The 17,345-nt window shown below is 39.0% G+C and overlaps 1 protein-coding gene across 1 annotated transcript in view; it reads left to right on the top strand.

The window, feature by feature from the left end:
* Positions 1–6,456: 6,456 nt before the first annotated feature.
* ANXA10 (annexin A10) overlaps positions 6,457–17,345 on the top strand; it is a 29,271-nt gene continuing 18,382 nt past the window's right edge. Inside the window, exons 1-3 of the mRNA XM_035114017.2 lie at positions 6,457–6,657; positions 11,941–12,022; positions 13,870–13,964. Coding sequence (XP_034969908.2) covers positions 6,640–6,657; positions 11,941–12,022; positions 13,870–13,964 — 195 coding nt within the window. The 5' untranslated portion in view covers positions 6,457–6,639. The remainder of the gene's footprint in view (positions 6,658–11,940; positions 12,023–13,869; positions 13,965–17,345) is intronic.

Here is a 17,345-nt window from a genome sequence, read left to right on the forward strand (position 1 = left end):
ATTGAAATCAATGGGATGTACTATGACTTTGTCATTTCAAACAGATTTCTAACCATAGCCTCTGTAATCATCCTGTAGTTAATATTTATAGTAATGTTTTGTCCCCCAGCCACGTAAGAATGGTTCAGTCAGACATTTGAAGAACTGGATTTTTCCCATGTTTAAACCCCATGTTTATTGTTCATGGTTAGAAACTCCTATAAAAGGTGAGCAAGTAAAGTTCCTGTCACTTACATGTGTTTATAGTTGTGGTATCAATCATACTAACCATCCCCACTACTCTTTTTGATTTTCTACACCAATTTCGGCTTCACTCAGTCATCTTGGATGTGGTTTATCCCAATGTCTTCTATGTAGCCATAAATGTCATAATAAGCCTAATATTCTTGTTATATGGTAAGTTTATGTAGAACTTACAACCCACTGTGAATTGGCCAAACATCACACTAGACCAGGGTAGTCAATTCCCATCAGTTCCAGTTCCAGTCAATGTTGTCAGTGGTCAGCAATGATAGGAGATGCAGTCCATAGCATCTGCACAATACCTTATTATTGCTTCCTCCTGCAGTAGACTCTGCAAAATACTGCTGGGAAAGAGCAGAAACACCTCTCGGCTCTCAAACATCTATGTTAACAAATCTCTGGTTAAAGGAAGCCTTCCCATTTCTGACAGCTTCCAAGTTCTGCAATAGTATTTCTACTTCCATTGCAGTTGAACCAGCCATATGCTGTTTGCTCAGAAATACAAAAGGGAAAAGTCGACTATCTGTGGAACATATGTTAATGTTTGTCATTAGTACTTGCAGACCTAACAAAGCCATCAAGTGTATTTACTTGACCACACATTTCAATTCTCAGAGGAATTTCTACAGCAACACCTGAAACCTATTATACATCAACAAAGTGAACTTTGTTTTTAATTAATATGCAAGATTGATGTGCTAGAAACTCATTTCCAGGGAAATGAATATGATAATTTGATGCTAGCTCATTTTTATTCTTCATTTTAATTAAAGTATTCTTTTGTAAGTATAGGGCCATCTAATTGGAAATTAATAACACTGGATTGTTTTTAGCCAGGATTTTCACCAACAAAGGGAAGGTCAACCAGAATCCTAATAAACGTTGCCATCCTGGCCTTGCATTTTCAACAAGCAAGAGGGGGATCACTGTGAAAGTGTCTTTAGCATAAATATTAAAACTTTGGTAGAGAGAAACAAACAGAAAGGGGGGAAAGCCAGTAAACGGGGCTGGGTGGGGAGAGAGAGAGGAAAGAAAACAAACTGGAAGGTGGATGAGAAAAAGGAGGAAACTGAGAAAGATGATATCAGCCCTATGGATGAAGGGCAGTTTAGAAATTTAATTGATGATGGTGATTATGATAATACCAAACTCTGTAAGCTATATAACCAATAAACGTGTGGCCGTTGTAACCCCTGTTATAACCCCAGTTCAGCCTACATGCAATTATTGTTCCCAAGTGTGTGAAACAGTCGTGCCTTATTTACAGTACCTTACCATGATTGCAATTGCCTTTTAATAGCTATTCCATTAGCCCAAGGACTTCTGGCTTCACCACAGAGCTCCCTTCCCTCCTCTCCCCACACTGCCCATAAATCTGTTCTGGGTGTTTATCCAACCCTCTTGAGAAGTACAATTGTGCTAACAATGTCTGGGTGTGGGAGTGTTTAAGTGGATCTGAGAAGTTTACTCAAATGAATGCTAAAGTACGTATACCTGATAATACAACGTGCTCTTAAACAAGTTTCAGGAGTCACACATCATGAAAGAAGCTGGCTGAGTTTGTCTTTGAGATCTCTAGAAGTCATACAATATTTCTATTAATTTAAAATAAAAAGTTGTAAGCTTCAGATGAGGATATTATATAAAATGTTTATGTTTCAATGCTTCTTTTGGTTCCTTTTTTTTAAAAAAAGGTCTTGAAATGAAGAAATCGCTCCAGTAGATTATGAAGTCACTGCCACAACAGTCTGCAGACATCTCTCAATTTTGAAAGCAATGCCCTTTGGCAATATTTGTTTCAGTGTTAGCAACCACAAAAGGAATACCAAGGTTCTGCTACAGGGGGTGAATGGATATGTCCTGAATTCTTCCTTGTATTTTAGGTTGGGACTCAAAATTAATTCTCCTGGCTCTTCCAAAGTTACTCCAAAGAATCCTGCTTTCCTCAGTGCTGTTCCATCCTTCTTAACCCGGAAGTGGTACCTCGGGTTAAGAACTTAATTCATTCTGGAGGTCCGTTCTTAACCTGAAACTGTTCTTAACCTGAGGTACCACTTTAGCTAATGGGGCCTCCCGTCACGCTGCCGTCACGCCACCGCCGTGCAATTTCTGTTCTCATCCTGAAGCAAAGTTCTTAACCCGAGGTACTACTTCTGTAACCTGAAGCGTCTGTAACCCGAGGTACCACTGTACTGAAAAATTAAACTGAACAATTGTACAAAAGTAGACATGACTACTACTCATAAGTACATTTAGTACATCAAGTCTCAATCACTCACATTGGCTCTATATAACCAGCTAACTGATAGGTGATTGACTACACAGTTTCCCATTTAATATACATGTGATTTTAGCATTACATTCTTCACAGAATATCTCATTATTATTTGACAAAGTTATTATTTTACAAAGTAATGTGGAAGTTAAGTAGTGTTGCAATCTGCCCCTCTTCCCATTATGTTGTTGTTTAGTCGTTTAGTCGTGTCCGACTCTTCGTGACCCCATGGACCAGAGCACGCCAGGCACTCCTGTCTTGCACTGCCTCCCGCAGTTTGGTCAGACTATAAACAGTAAAATTGAGTTGATATACAAATCACCCTATAATCCCTGATCACTAAAGGACTTGACACGTTTGTGTTTATTCTTGCATTTTTGTAAATAAAATCAATTTTCTATGACACTGGAGAAGAATGTCAGTGAATTGTAACTACTCTTCAGCAAAAAAAAAAAAACCCCTGAAAATCATTAACAGAGAGCACATGGAGAAGCTAATTGCCTTTTATTTTTAAGTTCATATTACTGAATCCCAAAGAAGAGAAGGAGAGAAAGAAAGTAGGCAGAAATCACAGTGCAAACTCAGTTTAAGCTATATGTTCGTTGTTATGAAGTGCAGTACTTTACCTTTTCCCATGGGAATGAATGGCAGCCAGCCAAGTCTGAGAGAACATTAAGGGATGTGCTTGGGGACACCATTAGTTCGAAACAAAAATGTATGCCTTGCATTTGTGATTCCAGCACTTTGAATGAGGGTCAGGTTTTGTTCCCTATCAACTGTCCCACATTGCAGCCATTAGAATCCAGTAGAAACCAGGAAGAATCAAGCAATGGAATGGCTGCGGTGCTCAATCAAATGCCTTACCAATCCAGCAAATGGAAAACATCTAGCCACTTATATTTGATCTGACATCTTTTAGCTGGAATGTTTCCTGAACTTACTTATTTGTATTTGCAAACCGCTTTTCCTGAGGATGAGGGAAAGGTAACACGACTAAGGTTTTTGATCAAGTTCTTGATTTAAGTGCCAACCATTCACACCTTTGTCTCTCTATCATCAAGAAAAAATACATCTTTAACATATGTAAACTAATAACCTGTTCCGGTGCTAATTTCATTTAGTGTAACCAACCAGATGGTCTTTATTCTAGGGCAAAACCAAAATATGTTGAGCATATCAGCATTCGTCCCTCCACATTTTCAGCTTTTATTATTTACTCTGGCATATATTTGATTCAACTGTGCAGGTGTCAAACATCAGTAGGAAGGAAATGTATAAAAAGCTTTCTTTGAGGTTAACACTTAGGGTTTGCTGTGAAACAACCAGTCTCTAAAGGAAACTCATGCCTTAGGTCTTTTTCCTATTCACTTTTGCATAGATGGCTAGAAGCAATGCTACTCATAAATAATTATACCATGCAATCCATTTGGTAACTGTTGGTTTTGACTTTTAAGATATCAAGTTTTCAAGGTCAGTACTTTCCTTTAACAAACCATACTTTGATACTAAATAGTTACCTATGTGTCTCATTTGTAAATACTGAAAAAGATTGCAAATGTTGACCTCCCATATCAATTTCAGTACAGTACACAATTTCAAATGTTCATCCTTGAAAGAGACTCTATACTTAAATTCATCTCATTTTCCTGCCATTGTTTAATATTACCTAAAAAGGATTTTGGTTTTATTTCCTTATATGGTGCAAGTTTCAGACTTACCATAATTTTCTTATGTACCGGTACCTGTTTCATATGGTAATCAGATTTATTTTTTATTTTTTGTAAATAGGTTTGATCTTAACATGATGTTAACATGTCCTGTTCTGCAGTGCCAGAGCCTGTTTATAAGTCTGGTTGGCAGGGGGTTGGACTGGATGGCCCTTGTGGTCTCTTCCGACTCTATGATTCTATGATTCATTTGTTCTGGAAGTGTAGATTTTTCTATCTGAAGCCGTGCTTTTAAGTGCATTAACGCTGCTGCTTTGTAGTATGTTTTTACCAAAAAATAAAATTTAAAAAATCATTAGCATTTTTAATAGTCCACTCCTAAGGCTTCCTGTGCTGACAGAGAACCACAAAGTACAACATGCCACAATAACTGTATGAACAAATAAACTGGGATTTAGAAACAAGTCCTTAAGAGTGAAAACTTAAGCACTTTTTAAGTGTGGTGGAACCAGTTTAACAAACATTCTCTGACCTTGGAATGCAGCACTTACAACACACTTTAACTATGTATCTTCACTGTTGACTTTCCCCAAAAGTAGCAATAAGATTTGACAGCAAGGCAGGTTTTTATATTCAGTAAATTCATTAATATTTCTCAAAGTACACAATAAAGATTTTGAGATATGGGACAAGAGTTAAGACCACACAGTACATATGTTATAAAGCTCAGCTATAGAAGAGAGAGCTTATAGTTTTGCATGTTTGCACACCAGTATATACATTTAGACTGCAATTATGTGCCCATTTTTCCTGACAGTAAGCCCCATTATAATTCAGCAGGTTTACTTTTGAGTAGACATGTATAGGCTTATACTGTTACATTCCCAATGGGAAACCCATTTTCAATCATTTTAATATTGTTTCATACTTACTACCAGTAATTTAATCACAAAAATATTTATTACCAACTTCAGCAGGGGCGTGTTATCCTGATTGTTCAGAAAACTGCACCCTCACCTACACAGAGCTCTTTCTGCGGCTTGGGACCCTCGTACCTACGGGACCGCCTCTCCTGGTATGCCCCGCGGAGGACCTTAAGGTCCACACGGAGGACCTTAAGGTCCACAAACAACAATATTCTGGAGATCCCGAGCCATAAGATGGCTAGATTGGCCTCTACTAGAGCCAGGGCCTTTTCAGTACTGGCCCCAACTTGGTGGAACGCTCTTTCCCAGGAGACCAGGGCCCTGCGGGATTGGTCATCTTTCCGCAGGGCCTGCAAGACAGAGCTGTTCCGCCTGGCCTTTGGGTTAGACTCAGCCTGACCCCTGTGTTTTCCTTCCTCATGGCTTGGACTTATGGACTACTTGAAATGAGGCTGCACTTTAAATTTTAATACTGTATTTTAATCTGTATTTTAATTAATTGTTTTTATGTTTTATTGTAATTCTGTTGGTGTGAGCCGCCCTGAGCCCGGTTTTTGACTGGGGAGGGTGGGGTATAAATAAAAATTTATTATTATTATTATTATTATTTCCCTCACAAGATTTAATGTCTTACTGTCTGCAGTTTTGAAAGACAGATTCTCGAAAATCCCATACTCTGAAAGATACTGCCCTCTTGGCACAAAACAGGTCGGATCCATCACAAACGTTTTATTTTATTGCCCATTTTATGCAAAAAAATATAATTGATAAGTATTTGGCCTCCTTATTGCACTGACTCTTCCAGGGTGTCTTATCTGCTGAACAATTGTAGTAATGAACAATTGTAGTAATGACGTTGTGGAGAATGTGGCAAGATTTTTGAGTGATGCTATGAAATTATGTCACCATAGGTCCTAAGAGCCATCTTCGTACCTCATGATGTCTGGACAGTTTTATCCCTAAGTATCTCCTACTACTATGTTAGGAGATTCTGTGTTGTGTTCTGTGTTGTGTTCTGATCCATGTATACGATGCACTTTTTATGCCAATAAAGGAGATTGATTGATTGATTGATTGAAATGTTCTGTATTTCATTCATAATCAGGTATTGAGTCAGAAACAGGAAAGTATGAACAAGGCCCTGCTCAAGTAAATCATTAACACCAGTATTTCTGTAGGTTTAACGCTTAGTTCTGTGATTTGTTAAATTCTCTCTCTTGGTTCAACACAGTAGGAGATAGGGTGTTATTTATTTTATGAAATAATGCTGTTTATTCATATCTGAGTAATGGCTAAGTACACTCAGTGACTCTGCAAAAGCAAGGTACATACATTATCAGGTTCTCCTCCCACCCGGTTACCTTGGAGCCTAAAGCGATTGGAGAAAATAATCAGCTTGATTGCCCTGGTCTTACCAGTTCATCAACTGAACAACTTTACCGCATTTGAGCTTCTTTTCTTCTCTCTTTTCAGTCTCTTTTCTGAACCCACCATCCAAGTAGTTTTTTACTTGGAGATTTGTGCCAAGATGTATAGCGGGAACTACGTGAGTACAATTATCCACAGTTTTCAAATTAACCTTTGCTTCTTTTCCCTCACGAAGCACAGTTTGCTGGTGGGAAACTGGTCAGAAAAGACTGGAGTCCATCTGCCATCTGGGAGCAGAATAATTTGGTGACTTATTAAAGCCTGCTTTGTTTAGGGATGGATATTTATAGCACAATCCTATACATGTCTACTCAAAAGTAAATCTCACTGATTTAAACAGGGATTTTTCTAGCGGTGGAAAATAAAAAAAACTGAAAGGGGGAGCAGGCGAATTTCTCACAAAAATGAGAAGAATGGGGTTTATACATTTTCTCTCCTATCTCAGGTTCTATAACTCCTAGAAACTTGCTCTTTAAAAAATAAACATAAAGTTGACAATCTGCATATTATGGCTCATGGGGGTCACCAGGGATTGTGCCTTGGCAAATGAGTATAGGATTGTGGTCTTAATTACCTTTAATTATACTGAAAAGACATCTATAAATAACAGTACTATGCTGAATAAAATTAATAGCGTTCGACAATACAGTGGTGCCTCGCTTAACAAATGCCCTGCTTAACGAAATTTCCGCTTAACGAAAGGATTTTTCGAGCGGAGGCTGCCTCGCTAGACGAATGAAAATTCGTCTAGCGAATCGCGGTTTCCCATAGGAATGCATTGAAATTCAATTAATGTGTTCCTATGGGCAAAAAACAATGCGAAAAAAATTCAATGCATTCCTATGGGACTCGCTAGACGAATTTTTTCGTTATAAGAAAAGACCCGTGGAACGAATTAGATTCGTCTAGCGAGGCACCACTGTATATTGCTTAATCCATGAGTATGAGGGCAATGGTGTCTCTTATAGAGTTCATTATTAATATGGCCAGTAACATTCTTATCCATTCAAAATGCTTTTAGTGTATGCCTCACAAAATGCTCTGAAAAAATCAATAGAAGACTTTCATAGGCACAAATTATCTTTCTGTAGCTATACAACTGAAGGAAAATATTTGCAGTAATTTAACTGACAATCCATTTCCTCAAGGAAAAGTACCCTGATCCCACTTATTTTTCTAGCACTGTATTAGTCATTTTCATTTCTAGTCCATTTCTTTCATATTTGATTATCCAAGTTCAATAATATTTGAATAATTCACATGTTTTGCTTATGGGTCTAGATTAACTAGATTTAGTGCTGCCTTTTAAACACAGCAAATGATTTCATAGTTATGTCCAGACGGACAACTAGGGGCTGACTCACTTGTTAAATTGGCTGTTTATTTCCTCTCACAACCCCTTCTGCATATGATCTAATTATGTGAGCTGTGTAACTTGTGAGCTGGGAAGTAAATAAAACAGCAGCAACTTTGTAGAACTTCATGTGTGATATTGCTTATGTGTAAAGTTGTATCAGCTGAAACAAAGGTTCCATTATAACAAGTGAATCAGATTTCAACCTACTTTCATAAGTAATTCATCTCACACCACAGCATAATAACCATTGCTTGGTTAGTCTTTGGAATAGGGATGCCGTGGAGTCCAAGATCAAATGTACAAAATACTAGGAATGGAAGGTCAAAAAAGACTATCAATTACTGTCACACTGCTGCTGGGCATAACCATCCATGCACTAGCCTTCTCCACAATCCAGACACTGATATTTCACAAACAGGGCACTGGCATTAATAAGTATATCACACCCAATTTCCTGCAGAATAAAAGAAAACAAGTGAGAACTGTAGCAAATTGTTGCAGTGTGGAATGCTCCTGTTCAGGGTTCCAGGCAATCAAGTTATGGCATATTCCAGAATATTCCATTCCACCCTCTCTTCCATTTCTCCACATGCTCAGTCCCCGATCATCCTGTTCAAAAAGGAACTAATTCCAGTTCAAGTTTGTCCTTTTACAAAAGAAATTAGTTCCTTTCAAATTCATCCTCAGCAAAAATAAAAATAAAAAATCAGTGCTCAGATTGTTACAAACTGCTGTATAGGGTCTAAAGGTAAATCAGGAAAGTCAGGAATAAGACAGGCAGAATGTCAACAGGTGAAGCTTTTCTCACAATCACAACCCTTCCCCTCTGCAGGGAGGTGGGACCAATTTGGATGGTCCCCCCCCCCGCCACTTAAAGGATCCAAATGGTTTCCAGAGAGTGGTAGGGGATGTTTTATCCCACGTTGATGGCCTTTCATTGGATGCAACCATATATAATTTAAGAAGCAGGAACTATTTATTGTCTTCTGTATGTATTGCACAGGGGGTGGAGATTTCCCTTGGCTTGTTGTTGTTGGTAATTTGCAAAAAAGGTGGCTCAGAAAGGACCTGTTTGCAAAAGTAGATCTAAATCCTAAGTATGAAACAGAGCTTGTTTTAAAATGAATTCCCAGCCGGAAAACATTCCGTCTATGAAATCGTAACTTCCATTGTTCTTTATCAGAACAGTGACTTGCTAAACAAATATTATCAGAAGGCTGTTCATGCTTCAGATTGCAGTTTTTAATCATCAGAATATTATGTACCATAGAATCATCAAAAGGAAAAAGAACCCATCAGCACAGGTTGGCTGGTTCAACTTCAGAGTCCAACAGTGCATATGGGAAGTAACCAGATAATATAATATGTGCATAGGATATTTCTTTACCAACATCAGGTTTGTGACTGAACAAGACCAGAATGAAAATCTGATTGATTTTCTGCTTTCTGCTAGTATTACATGCATTCAATTTCTTATCCATGGTTAGGATATTGGTACCAGTACTTACGTCCCACCCTTTCTCTGGTTAGTACCGTAGTAGCTAAGATGTGGCATTTCATCTGCACTGGTGCTTGCCAAGGTAAATTCTAATGCCATTCAGCTTTAATTCGGTTTAACTAGGTTTGCAAACCAGCTTTCTAACCCTTGGTGCCAGTGCAGACACAGTTCTCTACCATAGTTCATGGTAGCCAGGGAAGTGAGGAGGGATATTGCAGGGGCAAGGAGTGGAGGGATTGTGCAAGGCCACACATCACTTGGGTAAGAGATGGGTAAGATATTGTAGGTGTTTTATTTAAGGTGGAAAAGTTGCCTACTTTACGTAAGACAAGCCCCTATTGCCCATCAACTGCATCTGTACAACAGACTGAGTGGGCATGCTGGTTACCTGATGACAGTCTTTCCCACTAGGGTGAAATATATTGCATTTCTATTTAAATTTTAGTAACTCTACAGCTATACATATTTTAAAAATGGCACATGCAACTTTTATGCAAACCTGTCTTCATTTGTCTAAAGTTTTGGTATTGCATTTCCTTGGTTTGGGCGCTGCATAGGTGCTAAGCCATGTTTTATCTGCATCAGGACACTGTGAGGCAACCTTCATTTCTATCCCCAAAATAAGTGGAAATGTGGAACTGGCCCTGTTCTGTTCTATCTGAAATGGACAGCTCACTGGCAACCTTTTTGTTCCCCAATCCTTTTTTATTCCTATTTTGTAGAAGCTGGTGGCAACAGTGGAGGGAAAAAGCTCCATTGTGCAATATTGATTTAAGCACAGGCTCTTACAGTAACTATTTTAGAGTTCAGCATGTATGGGTGAAGGAGGGTGATTATTGGTAATTTTTCTATTTCGTCTTCTTTTGTAGACCGCATTCAGGGTAGCTCGGTAGTCGATTATCCACAGTATTTTGTGATCTGTCTCACAGCAGTTGCAAACACATGTTTTCTATTTGGGGGGGAGGAGGAACCTTCGCGGCTCTGCAGGTTCTCCCTCACTTTGATTTATGATGTGCTCTCCCATCCTGAAAAATATTTTAGACTAATCTGCAGAAGGAGTTATTGTGATGAGATTGCTGTGTCAAAGCTGCTGGAATCCAGCGATGGCACAAGTATAATGCCCTTTCTAATAATTCACTCTGATCTATGGGGAGGTGTTACCCTGTTTCTCATATTTTAAGACATACCCATAAAATAAGCCATAGCAGGATTTTTAAGCATTCAAGGAATATAAGCCATACCCCGAAAATAAGACATAGTGATAGGCGCAGCAGCAATGCCGGCCGCGGCTGGAGGAGGAGGAAAAAAATAAGACATCCCTTGAAAATAAGCCATAGTGTGTTTTTTTGAGGAAAAAATAAATATAAGACGTGTCTTATAATATGAGAAACACGGTAGCTGAATACATCGGAGCCTGGTGAGGTATCTTATTCACCAGAGGGTATTTAAGGTCTTATTTCTCGCAAACTTTTACACATATTTTCTTCTTGCCAAGGATTCTTTATTTCTGCTATCAATATTTTCAAAGTGGTACTTTGGAAGAATAATTTCAATTCTAAATTGATAATGAATTAGGAAATGTGCATTCTTTTCTCAATCTGATGCTGAAATGCAAGTGGGTCGAGTGGTTTTGTTTCTTTCTTTCAAATGGCTGCACATTTCTCTGTACAACTTATGTAAAGAGAAAAACTAAATTATCTTAAATTCAAAGCTTTAAAGCCAGCTGAACTCCAAGGTTTACACATTATTATTAGTTTTTATTATTATTTATTATATTTCTACATCACCCTTCATATGAATATCACAGGTTGGTTTACAAGATAAATACCGTACCTTGGTTCTCAAACGCCTTGTGGCTCAAATGTTTTGGCTCCCAAATGCTGCAAACCCGGAAGTGAGTGTTCCAGTTTGCAAACGTTTTTTGGAAGCCAAATGTCTGGTGTGGTTTCCACAGCGTCCAATTGAGTGCAGGAAGCTCCTGCAGTCAATCAGAAACCACACCTTGGTTTTTGAACGTTTTCAGAAGTCGAACAGAGTTCTGGAATGGATTACATTTGAGAAACAAGTTTAAAAAGTAATAGATTGTTTAATTAGTCAAAGGCCTGGGAGGAAATTATTATTTTTTTGGCCTGGTGCCTAAAGGTAAATAACAAAGGCACCAATTGAGCCTCCATGTAGGGGGGGGGTTGTTTACCAAGTGGTTATCTCAAAGACGATCTAGGTGTGACAAAGCAGCTGCCCACTTCCGCTCTGTCCCAATAAGAAAAAGTGGTGAAAGCTTATACCCAGAACAAACTTGGTTGGTCTCTAAGGTGCTCCTAAAAATATTCATGTGATCAAAGTAGTAACTTTTTTCCCTTTCAAACTGCAGGTTCAAGAGGCCTGATCTGGACCCTTCCATACATTTAAAATGCAAATATATGTAGTTCTAGTTTAGGCCTACATTGACCACCAGGGCATTGCTTTTTTAAAAAAAAAATAGGCAAATTTAAATAAATAAATAAATAAATAAAATTAAAAGGCTCACATTTCTTTTCTCTCGACAGATTCAAGGGACAATCTTCCCAGCTCCTACTTTTGACCCTGTTATGGATGCCCAGATTCTCGGGGGAGCTCTGCAAGGAATGGGTATGCAAATATGTTAACTAACATTCAGAAGCGATCCTTTATTCTGAAATTTATTTAAATTTAATGGATGTACAGATACTAACACCAAAAGCCAGTGGGAGGGGAGGGCAGAGAAGAAATGTTATATATCAGATTATCTAGATCCATTCTAGTCAGGTTTCAGGCCCAGGTCTTGCACCAAAACAGCCTTAGTTGCCCTGATTGATATCTCTGCTAGGAGAGAGAGATGGGGAATGTGACCCTACTGGTTATCTTTGACCTCTCAGTAGCTTTTGACAACATTGGCCATGGTGTTCTTCTGGAGTTTTTCAGGGAGGTGGGATTTGGAGACACTGTCCTACAGTGGTTCTGCTCCTCTCTTCAGGGTCACTACCGAAAGAAGTACTAGGATATTGTCACTCAGCTCAATGACTTTTGAGTTGTAGGGTTCCATAATTGTTCATTCTGTCTCCTATGCTATCTAATATCTATATGAAACCATTGGGAGCTGCCATCTAGATGGTTGGAGCATGGCATCCTCAGTCTGCTGATAACATGCAGCTGTATCTTTCCATTCCATCAGAATCAGGAGATGCTGTGACAATGTTGGACAGGTGTCTGGGAGCAGTGCTGGACTAGATAAGGACTAAGGTCAAATCCTGATAAGATGGAGGTCCTGGGGTGTGTGGGTGTGTGAAGGGTTCCGTGATCTGGAAATAGTATTTTTAACTCATTGGGGATATTATAACTCTGGTTTTTAGGTGTTTAAGGTTTTAGGTTTTAGCTATTTTGTTGTCAATGTGGTTGTAGCGCTGGGCTCCTTTGGGAAGAAAGGTGGGAGATGATACAGATGATAAAGATAAAGATAAACATAAACATAAGATAAAGATACAGTCCAACATTATCATTGGGGGGAATTAAGAGTACTGTATATTCAGCAGACAAGAAAATAAAGGACAGTCCTTTTTTCACTCACTGTTTTTATAGAAAAAATAAAAGTCTTAATTATATTCAGAATTTTTTAAAAAAATAAATACCAGCTTTAACAAGGAGAAAACAAAGGCTTTCCAAGCTCCTGTCTCGCTACGCTCAACACTCCAGATCATTAGTGGTAGGCAAGCTGTCTTCTAGGAAAATGTGCCTTTCCATAATGATCTTGTCTTATCGATAAGCTACTGAAACTCCTGAAAAAGTTCTGACATCCTTCAGGATTGCCCAGAACAGTTTTTAAATCACTGCTTTTAAGTTATCATTTGAGTACTAAACCCCAATCATAAGCCAGAAGCCATACACATTCTTCTTCTCTTTTTAAAATTGGGTTCCCAAAGCACGGAGCATTACTCAGAGGCTACTGTGAAGGAAACAGAAAATAAAAGAGCTGCTGTATTTATTATACAATCCCTTTGCACACATATATATGTAGTTTCAATCAGTAATCCAATTGTAAGTAGCCATAAAAACTGGAGCTCAGTAACATTAAAATAAAGATTTAAACAGTATCTGAAGGATGTAAACACAAGGGTCAGATATAAATCTTTACGCAATGACGAGCTCTTGTTCCATGAAAGCCATTATCCATTCTCTTGATGTGCTCATGTCCATTGCCCTTGAGAGATATGGCAATGCATCTGATAATGCTAACTATTTGTCAGTGGCACACCAGCAAGTCACAGGCACATAAGTACTTTAAATACCACTGGGGATTGTAAATGCCAATGGGATATTCATTTGTTGATATTTTTTCTGCAGGAAATGCAATTAACACAGTGGAATAAAGCACAGCAACCACTGCCCAGTGCCAATAAAACTGGCATGATAAACAAGTAACTGCTCCCTAATCTAATAATTATATTTTCTTTCTCTTAAAGATTGTGATAAAGACGTTCTAATTAATATTCTAACGCAGCGCTGCAATGCTCAGAGACTCACGATTGCCGAGGCTTACAGGAACATGTATGGCCGGGTAGGTTTTCATCATTTTGTTCACATCTATAGTTTTCACTCTCCTGTTCCTATCACTGTTACTGGTTTTATTTTATTTTTCTGGTGTATCCAGAAGTATTGCCATCTCGTTCATTGGCTACATGTGAATGAAGAACTATTTGCTTCACGGTCATCATAGGAACTTCAGGTCTGTGGGCTAATACTTATTCCATTTCTCCATCACTTTGACCGTGTCCTGTTTTGAATCCAGCAGAAGACTTACCTTCATGGGTCATGTCCACTGGGATGAAGTCTATATGCCAGAATCTAAAAAGACTAAGACCTGGGAGAGACAAGCTTTCAAGTTCCCTTTCAGCAATGAAGCTCAGTGGATGACTTTGGGCCAGTCACTGCCTCTCAGCCTAACCTACCTCACAGGGTTGTTGTGGGTATTAAATGAGGAGGGGAACCATGCACTTCACCTTGAGCTCTTTGAGCATCTTGGGTTGTGTTTTTTTTTAAAAAAAATGGAGATATAAATGCAAGAATAAGAATAATGGAATCTCTGCTCTGTCTCCCCTTTGAACAAAATTTGCATACAAGCATACACCTGATGCTATTCCAACCTTTTTTTTTTTTACAACTTTTCAAAAATCTTCTTATGCAGTATGGGATGCTGCTGCTCAAGAAGCACTACTGCAAAGCACCTTTGAGTTGCAGATCTCCTTGGCCCCAAGAATGAACATGTGGAGGTCATTAGGACATGTGAAGAGCTCTGCTGGATCAGGCCAGTGGCCCATCTAGTTCAGCATCATGTTTTCACAATGGCCAAACAGATGCTGATGGGACGCACACAAGCAGAATCTGAGCACAACAATACCCTCCCCAATTCTCAGCAACTGGTATTCAGAATCTTACTGCCTCCAACAGGAGAAGCAGAGTACAGCAGTCCTGGATAGTAGCTATTCATAGCCTTAGCGTCCATAAATGTGTCCAATTCACTTAAAAAACCATCCAAGTTGGTGGCCACCAGTATCTGTTGTGGAAGTGAATTCCATAGTTCAACTACTTGTTTTTGTCTGTCCTGAAATCCAACATCCAATACTTAGTGGATGGCAGCATGGTGGGAGGCCCTTGCAAACTCTTTCTGAAGGAGCTAATTGGGTGTGTTGAGGCATAATGCTAAACTATGGCTTGGCATTATGTGAATGAGTTTTGGACATAGCTGCCAAATCTCCCATATTCCCTGGGAAACCCCCGTTTTTCCAGCCATTTCCCACTGGCAGTCCGGATTTTTTTAAAAAAAACCCGTAAATCCCCCGGATTCTTACCAGCCCGGGGAGGCTCCTTCTGCACGTGTCTGGAGTCTCTGGACATGCGCAGAAGCGATTTCTGGCACTGCAGCCATTTTGGAAATGGGCAGAGCATGCGTAGAAGCAACTTCCGGTGCCACTCTGCCCAGTTCCAAAATGGCCACAGCGTGACTTCCGGTGCCGCACTGCTGCCGATCCCAGATTTTTCAATCTGGAAGTTGGCACCTATGGTTTTGGACTTATTATGTCCAAACCCTTCTGGTTAGCATTAACCTTGGTTTAAGGAAACGTGTTACAAAACCCTAAACCAGTAAGAACAGTTCCATGTCTGAATTAGATCATGTGATTTATCCAGGGCTGGGTTGGACAGTGGACAGTGGACAGACATGGTGTTTTAGCATGGGAAATGTTCTGTTTAAATGAAATCCTCCAAAAATGGGTTTACTCTCACCTGAAACAGATTGTCTGGGCCTCTTCATCCTTAATGTAACAATCGCATTTGCTGGTAAATATCCTTAAATGGGAGGTGTGGAAACTTAAAGGAAAAGCCTTTCCTTCATTATGCTTCTGATGGTTCTATGGTACATAATATTCTGCTCAAATCCATTCCATACCTCAGAGGACAGCCAAACATCACCAAAGTGGAGGACAGGAAATGCCACTTGAATTATCCTGCCATCATAGGGTCATTTCTGTGGCTGATATGATTAGCATGAGAATTTTTGTAAGCCATTTCCAGCAGGGCTATAAAGCAGGCTGTAAGTATCCTAAATAAATGTGTGTGTATGTGGCAAATGTGATTGTCAGATAAAGTTTGGTGCAACCCAGAACCTTTATCCAAGTATCAGCTGTTGTATCAGGTATCAGAACTGCAAAAACCCTGATGCTACACCCTGATCTCATAGTCTTTATGTGCAGGGAGAAAGAATTGCACTGCATGACTGCAGCAAGGGACCAAGATCACTGTCCTGTCTACTGACTGATATCCATAGGTCCATGTAAGACACCCTTGAGCCAACAAAGGCTGACACAGCTCAGAACAGTTGCAGAGAAGCTAAAAGACCTACAAGGCTGTTGCTTTCAGTTCTAAGATTATTAATGAGGAAGTTGAAAGTGCTGGCATTAAAATGAATTGCAAATTGCAAAATGAATTTTAAAAAAGCAAAAACAGATGCAAGTTGAAGCACATAGTTCCACTGAGACACATATTTCTATTAAAATATCCAAACTGGTTCTCTCATTTAGACCTAAGCACAAACTTCTCTGAGATGCCTTCTTACAATTACCCTATGCTTATTTCTCATAACCGAGATAATTAGAAAATGTTAATAATGACAATTCATAGTTGTCCTGTCTTATTTTTCACTGCTCTTCTCCATTTACCCTAGTTCTAATTGCAGGGGGTAATTTTTAATTAGTCTCCATTTGTATTATTAATCAATTCATACAGGCATGCTGTCAGCAGCAAATGTCTTAATGAATTAATTTCTATTCCACGTGTGATTTAGTGGCTGTCAAATGTATCTAATGTGCATTCAGCAAAGATTACATATTGTTTCTTCATCATAAATTCATTTTTAATTTGTATGTCTCTTTCCTCATTGCTGCTCTGCCTGCTATGTTAATTATATTCACTGGGCCTGTGGTTACCTTTAATTATTCGCCTTCTGAGAGCAGCTTTTGCATTAACCGTGCTATATTTCATTTATAGTTTATATTACCCCTTTATTGCTAGATCCCTTGGTAATGAAAGTAATCATACACAATTCACAAAGAAACACTTAAAGCCAAGTTGCACTGGAGGACACATCCCCTTGTGTTTTGATTCAGTCAATCAAAATCAAGACCTTGAATTGGTGATCAAAGCAAAATAAAGGCTGTTAAAATGAAGAAAAGATAATATGCTCCTACCCAGTAAATATGATTCATCTATGGATGGAGGCTGAGTGAGGATTCAGCTGCTGAAAGAAGTACTATTACATGCAAAGAATGGTAAACAGGGTAAAATTACAAAATTGCAAATCCCATATCTGGTATCAGAGGATTGTGTACACAGTGATCCCTTCTAGAGCTGTACTACAGCAGAGGTGTGGGTGTCTGCCTCCTTT

Source organism: Zootoca vivipara, chromosome 9, assembly GCF_963506605.1.
Source record: "Zootoca vivipara chromosome 9, rZooViv1.1, whole genome shotgun sequence".
Classification (NCBI taxonomy): domain Eukaryota; kingdom Metazoa; phylum Chordata; class Lepidosauria; order Squamata; family Lacertidae; genus Zootoca; species Zootoca vivipara.